Source organism: Epinephelus moara, chromosome 20 (assembly GCF_006386435.1).
Source record: "Epinephelus moara isolate mb chromosome 20, YSFRI_EMoa_1.0, whole genome shotgun sequence".
NCBI lineage: Eukaryota > Metazoa > Chordata > Actinopteri > Perciformes > Serranidae > Epinephelus > Epinephelus moara.
In genome coordinates this window covers 44,007,260-44,017,352 of record NC_065525.1, presented here as the reverse complement: position 1 = coordinate 44,017,352, position 10,093 = coordinate 44,007,260, and the positions used below count along the sequence as shown (strand labels likewise).

The 10,093-nt window shown below is 43.2% G+C and overlaps 1 protein-coding gene across 2 annotated transcripts in view; it reads right to left on the bottom strand.

Moving 5' to 3' along the window:
- Positions 1-3,532: 3,532 nt before the first annotated feature.
- The window catches only part of wasla (WASP like actin nucleation promoting factor a), a 35,147-nt gene continuing 28,586 nt past the window's right edge, over positions 3,533-10,093 (bottom strand). For both annotated transcript variants that reach the window (XM_050072904.1, XM_050072906.1), the window contains 3 exons: positions 6,986-7,617; positions 6,339-6,447; positions 3,533-4,949 (listed from right to left, as the gene is read on the bottom strand). In XM_050072904.1, the coding sequence (XP_049928861.1) occupies positions 4,888-4,949; positions 6,339-6,447; positions 6,986-7,617 (803 nt within the window). In that variant the 3' untranslated portion in view covers positions 3,533-4,887. The remainder of the gene's footprint in view (positions 4,950-6,338; positions 6,448-6,985; positions 7,618-10,093) is intronic.

The window sequence follows — 10,093 nt, the reverse complement described above, 5'->3', positions numbered from 1 at the left end:
ACAAACACACAAAGAGCAAAACTCACCATTCAAACAGGCAGGATAAAATAAGACATCATGGGCTGTGGGCCAAGAGAGCTTTAGGGCTCTGCGACATGAATTCAGAGGTTGGACATGAGAAAGTGTTACCACCAACACAAACAAGATCTTCATCTGGCTTGGAAAAAGAGCAGTTAGTTGGAATACTCATCACAGGTAGTGATTGCACAATAACGGTCCACTGGAAGGATATTAAAAACAAGGTCTGAAGCAATCAAAGACTAGGCATCTAACTGACAGTTAAGATGAAGAGATGAGTTTCCAGTTTAGATTCAAAGGTCGTAACAGTCTGATATCAAAAGGGAGGTTAGTGGGGGCATGATAGGGAGAGGCCTGCTGACTTCCCTTTGACTCCTGGGACATACAGGAGCATTTTATTCTTGCACGCAATGAAACTAAAAATAATGGTTTTCTTTTATATTAAGAGAAACTTATTTTTTCCACCTTTTTTAGCAGTGAGCAGAAGTTTTGCGATCACCTCTGTCTGTCCTTCTGTTTGTCCATCCATCCACGTCCGTCTGTGTCTTGTTGTGTTTGTTTGCTAACATATCTCAGAATAATAATTGGACTGGCTCAAAATTTAGTGCACACATTTATGCTACAGAGAGAAAAAAACATTAATTTCATTGAATACAAAGCTTTTCTGTTAGCATCACCAAACTTTCATTTGTTTACGCCATACATATGACATGAGCAGAGTTTCTCACCACGAGTATGAGAGGAGTGACACCAAGGCAAGACAGCTGTTAAGAAGCAGACAGTGGCAGACCACTGTTTGTTTCCAGCTGTGTTTGCGGTGACAAAAGCAGGTATGTTTTTGTTGCGAGTTTGTGACATTTCCAGCCATGTTTCCAGCCAAAGTTCATTATTTTTAATGAGAGTTCAGGGCATTTTCCAGCTGTGTTGGCAGCAACAAAAGCAGGTATTTTTTACTGAGAGTTCGGATGTTTCCAGCTGTATTTGCAGTGACAAAAGTGTTGTTTTTTTTCTTACCAAGAGTTTGGGCCATTTCTTGCCATGTTTGCAGCAAAATTGGGTATTTTTAATTAGAGTTTGGGACGCTTCCAGCTTTGTCGGCAGCAACAAAAGCAGGTTTTTTTTTTTTTTGGCCATTTTTTGCCTTTAATGGACAGAACAGTTAAGTGTGAAAGGGGGAGAGAGAGGGGATGACATGCAGCAAAGGGCCACAGGCTGGACTCGAACCCGGGCCGCTGCAGCAACAGCCTTGTATATGGGGCACCTGCTCTACCACTAAGCCACCGACGCCCCAAAAGCAGGTATTTTTTTCCAGCTGTGTTTGTAGCTAACTGATATTCAACACAACAAGTTCACATACACTCTGTGCACACAACAGACAGATCAGTGATGTGTGATTTGATCCGATATCAGCTGGCAGAGAATCAGTAGCGCTTTAGATCTGTCCGTCTATGAATCACTTTCTAATCTGGTCTACACACACACACACACACAGAGTCACTGAAGTTCACCAAACAGCTGTTCAAAGTAAATATGGACTCTCCTCAGGGAGGACAGTGTAACTGTGTGACCCCTCATTACAACACTAAACATCTTTAACAAAATGCCACCTAAATGTTAGACTCAAGTTTAATTGGAAGAAAATCGTCCACTTGTGAAGTGTTGAGAGACACCGCAGCATGTCTGTCTGAGGAGACGGCTCAGCTGCCCACTCAGAAGCACTGTACTCACTGTATCACTCATTAAAACATGAGTTCTTCTAACATACATTTGTCCTGCTGAAGCGCTCTGTCTGCAGAGCTGGGGAACAGTTGTTTGTCTTCTGTCTGAATCCTGAATAAAGACTAAAGACGAGGAGCTACAGTCACGTTAGCAGCTCTGTGAGGACATGCTGATGTTTGGCAGGTAAAGTGTTTACCATGTTATGACACCTGCACACTGTAAAGTTTTTAAAGTCATTAGACTGCTGTAAGTGATCACATTACGTGAGTGTCTCATAATGAGGTATCCTGGAGTTGCTGAATTTGCATGTCACAAGTGATTGGCAACGGGGGGTCACACGTGCAACTGATCCAAGATTGTGCACTGATTTGCAATGAAAAACTAACTAAGAAAAACAACAGAATGCGGGGGATAGTGTGGCTGGGGAGACAAGGGCTGCAAGGATTGTCTGATCTGCTAGCTGACGCTGTGTTACAGGTGTCATGGCTCCTCCCTCTGACATTGGCTTAAGGTTGTTGCTGCTGTCATGGCAGGTCAAAACAAATTTTACACTACAGGATTTGGACTCGCAGGCTGGTCCAGAAATTTAACCTCCTTCATATCTTTTGGGGGTCTGCAACTTATCAGCACATTCATTAATTAATTATCCATAACTGATTCTTCTAATCAGGGTCGCGAGGGTAGATCCGACCCCAGCTGACACTGGGTGAGAGGTGCGATACATCCTGGACAACCATTCTAACCAATCTTAAGTCACCAACTGACCTGCATGTCTTTGGACTGCGGGAGGATGCCAGAGAACCAGGAGAGAACCCACACTGACACAGAGAGCATTCAAACTTCACAGCCTGCCTCCCATCTTTGAAAAGTCCCACGTATTGTCGCTCAGGAACGAGCGCCGATTTGCCTGAGGTTAGCGTAGTGAAAACTTGTTTAGCACAACATTAATTAGTGCATTAGCATGCTGACATTTGCTAATTAGCACTAAAAACAGTGTAGCTGAAGCTGATGATACAAATGTCAGTAGTTTTGCAGGTATTTACGTATACCATAAAACTTCAATTAAAAGCAAAGCACCAAACAAACACAAGTCCCTTTTACTAGCCTGGTGTGGCTACACATGTAAAGGCCTGTCTCAATTAGAGGCCTGGTTTTCATATTATGTTGTGCAACTTTACCATCATTTGTAGCAATAATTTTTCCTATAAGAAATTGCCATTGCACTGTATTTCGAATTCAAATTGGTTCTTGACTGAGCTTTAAATATAAATATGTTACCCAACCAGTACATGATTAGGGTTCAATATCTTCAGATATGTAACTCTAACAGCTTTTAAATTCGGTCAAGGCACAGACAAAAAGTTGTACAACAGATCCAAATGATTAAAAAGCATCAGCAGATGAGAAATGTTATGGCTGTAGGAGCAATATGTGTAGAAGATATAGAACATTTAAAATGGCTTCCTGTCAGATGTTTTTTAAGGTTTTAAAACATGACAAAATTCCCTGAAATTCTCAAAAATCTAAAATCTAACTTGACACAGAGTGACCCTGTACAGGTCGTTCGCCAAACCTGAAGTGCTGGCTCACTGTTTCCACAAGGATTTAAATAAAAAATACAAATAAACTCTTGAATGTCAAACCAAACAGTCCGATGAAGGACTGAGTTTAACGTCTCTGAAGCACCAGATGCAGAAACACTGACAAAAAACAGGAGCCAAAATTCTCTGTAAATATTAACATTTATTTAAGTATACAATTTAGTATTCTCATCACCCCCCCACCCCTCCCAACCCTTTTCACAGGTTCGCTGTCAGTATCTCGGCTTCTCGATGCAGCATTAAGCCTCGCTGGAGGACGGTAAAAACTCTTTAACATCAACAGTTAAAACGAGCGTCGGTTATTTCTTTATCTCCACATACGGACGGAGGATCACAGGCATCGCCAAACCCACAAGCTGCTTGCAAATGCCACATTTGGTTCATTATTTGCTTTTTTTATTATTATTCTCCACGAGGAGACATTTACAGTCGCATTGCATAAAATTATAGTTTGTTAACTGGTGGACGGAAGAGGATGAGTGATGTCTTTATCTTTTCTCTGTGCATGATGTGATAATTGAAATACCGAGCGGAGCGCTGCTGCTGATTCTTCCTGCAGGAAATAACGGAATGATGTCACAACAAAAACAACCAACCAGACATTAAGAACAAAACCATCATTTCACAAATGCCACAGAGTGTGTGTGTGTGTGTGTGTGTGTGTGTGTGTGTGTGTGCAGACATGTTCCTGTATTAAGCCAAAGAAAGTGAAACATCGTCAGTCATGCTTTGTATTTCCATTTAAAAAGGTCACAACATTGCAGAACCTTTTCAAAGTGTCCGTCATCACTGTGACCTGCCTGAAAACAAAATTAAAATGTACTCGACAAACGCACACCTGAAAAACACAAAACTGTACTATCGTATAAACTGTGTGTGCAAATAAACAGCTTTAACTTCATAAAAAATAAAAGTCGAGAATCAACGTGAGGCTGCCGCCGCATTTTGGTCAAAAAGGATTTATGAAAAAATAACACGACTAAACTACAATTTATTAGGAAACTCGAGAGGTACGAAAAAAGAAGCACGGTAAGAAAATAGTGTTATCTGGCGTTTAGAGCGACCGCTGTCAAACACAAAGAGGATCCTGCCTGTTTGGTCGCACGTACGTCTCCCTTTTCCCGAGGAATGAAAACACAAAGAAATGAACACATAACAATATTTCCCACGGAGCACATGAAGTTCAGATTCCTCAGTGGAGCAGCCTAGTGTTTATATTATTGATTATTGATATGAAATGTATCCGGATGTGTCTCCACATGGTGCTGATGGTTAAGTGCTTTCTAATGACAGGAAATTCCGGGGAAAGAGTCTTTAACGATGAGGATGTGTGACGAATGTAACAGATTTAACAGATGAGGTATTGCACAGATTAATTATAATTATCATTAAAAAAAAAACAAAGCAAAAAAAGGCAAAAATAAATATACAGCCAATTCTTACAACATTTACATTACAATTTTAGTCAGATGCTGGAAGATTTTTAGAGGATATTTTAGTGTTAGCGGTAGGTGCAGGTGGGGGTGGGGGAGTCAAGGAGAGATCTTCACTAGTCGTCCCACTCGTCATCATCTTCGAAGTCCTCGTCTTCGTCATCATCCTCGTCTTCGTCTGGAAAACAAAAACACATTTAAAGAGAAATCCAGAGAATAAATCTTTTCATTCACTGACTCACGAGTCTGAAGCTACAGGGTGAATGTAAAAGATAAGACCGAAGAGTAGGAGTTCTGCTGTAAAGGAAAAGTCTGATGCTTCTCAGAGTTAGAGAGGGTTGATACCACTCTCACGTCTGTCCGTTAAACATGAAGCTACAGCCGGCAGCTCGCTAACTTAGCTTAGCACAAAGACTAGAAACAGGCGGAAAGAGCCCGACTCTGTCCAAACTTTACACAATTAACCCAACAGCACCTCAAAGGCAAAAACAACTATTTGCCATTTTACCGGCCGTTATGAGTCTGACTATTTCTTGGATTTAAGGAGTTGCCAGGCAACAAGCAGACACAGAGGAAGTTACTGCTTGAATGACAAATATAAGGACAGTACTGATAGTCTCAGCTCTCCATAAGAAGGCGATGCACTTCCTCAGTTGATGACTATTTCCTTAAACTCCAGACTTAAATATACAGTAATTTAAGTGTGTATAGAGCCGCAACATTTCACATCTAACTGGGTGAATTAAGCGTTCATTTTAAAACAAACCAGAGTGGATGATTGTTGAGCAGTGGAAAGTAGGGCTGCTCGATTATGGAAAAAATCATAATCACAACTGATTACCGGTGATGATTGACATTGTTTACAGGACGGCATGTCATTTCTGTCTCTACATGGTCGCGTTTACAATTCTCCTCTGCTCTCTGTATCGCACACGGCGGAGTTCGGCCCCGATGCGCGTGCGCACACACACACACACACACACACACACACAGCACATACGCGCACACATAGACACATGCGCACACGCACACACACACACACACACACACACACACACACACACACACACACACACACACACACCCACCAACCTCTGCCATTTTCCACACGCTGTTGTGCGTTTGATTTGCAACACAAGACAACGAAAGTAAACTGACAAGAAGCGCATAATCGTTTTATGTCGATTATTTTGTTTTCATAATCGCTGAAAGTAGTAATCTAGATTAAAATTCGATTAATCGAGCAGCTGTAGTGGAAAGGCAAACCAAGATGGTTTCTGTGAGTTTTATTTTGTTTCTATCGACTTTGAATGAAGTGTGTTTTATGATGATAGAATTACTGTTTATTTAAATGGAGTCTGGTGGGTTTGGTCAAAGTGATTTTGGGGCTGTCTCTGGTGAAACCAAAAGGATCTGATTCTTCAACACAGAGGTTGTTCTCTGTAGGGATCCTTTCCATAATGTTGTCAGACATTTGTAACAATAGTCTGAGCCTGTCAGTGGCAAAAACCAAACACTGTAAGTGGACGGAAATTGACAGTGCTCATGCCATATGTAAGTTAGTTACCTGAGGAATGGATGGCTTTGCTCCTCTTCTGCATCACTTCCATGAGAGCGCCGACAATGCCCGCAGTGGGAGCCGACGTTGGAGGGCCGGACTCTGGATGATCCGGCACCTGAAGACACACAAACAGATCCGCTCCAGTTTAATAAAAAGGTACAAATCAGATGTTCCTTTGATCATAAAAAGCATTACAGATTTTTGTGTGACGGCAATAATAAAACATTTTGCTGCCTAAACTTCTATTGATCTGATTTTACATAAGACAGCAAACAACATCAAAGACTTTACTTTGTTACTTAATTTTTACCTATTTTCGTAAGCCTAGAATTGTTTACATTTGGCAAATATGTGCCATAAAAAGTCATGCCGAATGAACCGTTAGCAGTTCTTATTTGCACTGTAACCATGGATGTAAAAACAAAACCACTGGATTCATTTTGATTCTGATAAATCTCTAAATGTTGTAGGGAGCGCCTTATTTCTTTGAACTTGAAGGGGATTTATGAATATTAATCTTTAATGGACATCAGAGGTATTTATATCACAGAAAACTGTATGTCACACTGAATCTAAAAATATGAGTATCGTGTCTGTGTGATTAGATTTGACCGAGTTATGACTCAAAGAAAGGAGTGATGTGATTGTCGTACGGTCTTGAGCTGGATTCCCTGTCGGATCTGGTCCAGCAGGGCGTCTCGTCCCACGCCGGAGGACGGCGCTCGGTTGTTCTGCTCCACCTTCTTCAGCTGAGTTCCTCCTCTGATCTGCTCCAGCAGCGCCGACTTCCCACCGGGGCTCGGCGAGTGAGGAGAGTCTCCGCCTCCACTGACACCGTCCAACTCTGGAGGGGGAGGGGGGCCAGGAGGAGGAGGTGGAGGAGGCGGCGGAGGAGGTGGAGCAGGGGCCGAGCTGCCACCTCCACTGACTGGAGACTGCTGGGCCAATGGAGGAGGTGGAGGCGGCGGGGCCTGGGGGGAGGCAGAGGAGTGCGAGGAAGGTGGAGGAGGAGGAGGGGGAGGCTGGTGGTGGTGGTGATGGTGGGGAGGAGGAGGGGGCTGGTGACCTCCTCTGGTGGGAGGAGGTGGAGGAGGTGGTGCACCCAGAGTTCCTGGTCTGGAGGGAGGCGGAGGAGGAGGAGCTGAGGTGGGGGCTCTGGACGGAGGAGGGGGAGGCGGGGCTCCACGGCCGCCTCTGGACGGGGGAGGAGGAGGTGGTGGAGCAGAATTGTGTGGGGGCGGAGGAGGAGGAGGGGGACCGCCACGGGAAGGAGGTGGAGGGGGTGCTGCAGGGGGGGAGAGAAAAGACATGAGATCAGGTCGTATCACCACACCTGAAGATGACATCACAGAGACGTGTTAGGCCCAATCCCAATAGCCCCCCTTGTCTACTACCCCTTAGCCCTTGGCCCTACCCCTTAGCCCTTGTCCACTACCCCTTAGCCCTTGTCCACTACCCCTTAGCCCTTGGCCCTACCCCTTAGTCCTTGTCCACTACCCCTTAGCCCTTGGCCCTACCCCTTAGCCCTTGTCCACTACCCCTTAGTCCTTGTCCACTACCCCTTAGCCCTTGGCCGTACTCCTTGTCCACAACCCCCCTTAGCCCTTGGCCCTACCCCTTAGCCCTTGTCCACTACCCCTTGGCCCTCAAAATGAAGCAACGAGGGGTAGAGGTAGAAATCTTTCCCTAGGAATTGGGACACCACTCACTACGTCACCGCGTCGGTTACGTTTACGCATACTTAACTATTTTAAAACAGGAAGCTGCGAGCCATCTACATTTCCAATCGGCATCTACAATGGAGTCTCCAGTTGAGTTCATCCTACCGATCACGTTTGCCGCATTCATCGTGCTTCGTTTGACGAATGACAGACGACAGGGGACTTCTGCTAGCTAGCTACCCAGCTAACATTACGAGGCAGCATAGTTATACTAGCTGGCGTGTTATCGTAATGTGTAAAGTCTGAGAGTTTTGCTGAACAGGACAGATGACAGACGCCAGATAGTGTGAGCTAGCTAGCTAGCTAACAAGCAACCTGACGACGGTAATGTTAGCTATGTATGAACTTTTTGCCCGTCTCTTGCTCGGTGGTAGCCATGGCGACGTCTACCCCTCGCTGGCAAGTCAGCATCTGAAATCCCTCGCTACGAAGGGCTAGTTTCATACCCACTACCCCTCGTTATGCCCCCTACCCCTACACGCAAAAAGGAATTGGGACACCACTACCCCTCGCGGGAACGCGCAACTGTAGGGGTAGGGCTGGGGGGGGTATTGGGACGGGCCCTTAATGTCACTAGAAGTTTCCTCCAGTGTAACTTAAGCCATGCCCACTCACAATGAGCAGTGATCACGATTTCAATATAAAAACAGAATGCACCGGTTTATTACAGTTTTTGCATTGAACAACATGTTTTCTATAAATGTTGTGTAACAGGCTTTGTGGTGCGTCTTTGGACGCCGCTGCACAAGGCAGTACATTCCTTTTTGTTTTGTGCTGGCACTATGGAAAGGTTAATAAAAGTTGCAAGCACATGAGTCTGGGTAAGAGCATGCGCCTTCTCTGTGAGCTGTAAGCAGCTGATGGACGCAACTAACAGCTCACGGGAGGTTACACTGAGTAAACGCTCTCATGATGTGTTCAATGTAATCTTGCAAAATGTAGTTTTTTAGTTTTGTAGCCAAAAAACTTGAATCAATGCAGCTGTCTTAAGGAGAAATGTGTTGATGTTTTTATGGCAATTAATTATATGTACATTTATTTGAAATAGATATTTGAGAGGGAATTAAAAGTAAAATTAGTTTTTCATGCTGCTTTTTTTTTTTAAAACAGATGTTTTTCATGTGAAAGGTTATATCAAAGGTTGTTTCATTAATCTGTGTGACTGAATTTGTGCTTACTAGGGCTATAACAGTTCAGTTAGGTTTTTTTATAACAAAGTATCGGCCCAGAATTTCACAATAGGAGAGTTATTGATTGAGCGTATTTTGTAGCTTTAAACACGTATTTAAGTCGATTTTATCAGGCTCAGAGACTTTTTAGAGAAGAACTCGAGGAACAGTCTCTACAGCCTGGAGAAAAAATTCAATCAAAGAAAACTTGAAGAGAAACAAAATCGTAAACAACTACTGAAAAAGATAATATTTCAATACTGATCACACACAGATTGATTTTTAAATCACTGGGACCACATGAGAAGACCCTCCATCCATCATCGATACCACAATCTAAATCTGACCAGTGGTGACACACACACACACACACACACACACACACACACACAAACACACACACACACACACACACACACACTTAAATTCAGATTCAGATCACTCCCCACTTGTCTCTCCAGGTTAACATGAATAAAACATGGAGAAGGAGAGTCTGTCACAAAGAATAAAAGTATCTGACACAGGATAACGTTTCATCTGCGCACCTCAAACAGACTGTCTGATAGAAAAATACTGCAGAAAGGAAGGAAATGATATTTCAAGATAAAACTGAGAGGATTTTAAATCAGTTCATAAAAAAAGTTATTTTGCTTCTGTTTGAAATGATGAATACGCAGAAAAGCAAAACTGTCACACCTGCAGGAATAATACTTATTTCACGTTTGTTGTGTTTCTATATCATTTTTCTGGGTGTTATAAACTTTTTAAACTGAATGGATCAATCCTTAACGTTTGTCTGTGAGAGGACTTAAAGATTTAAATTTAAATGTTTCTTCTCTCGTTGGTGTTTAACTTTTAACTTTAAGGGACT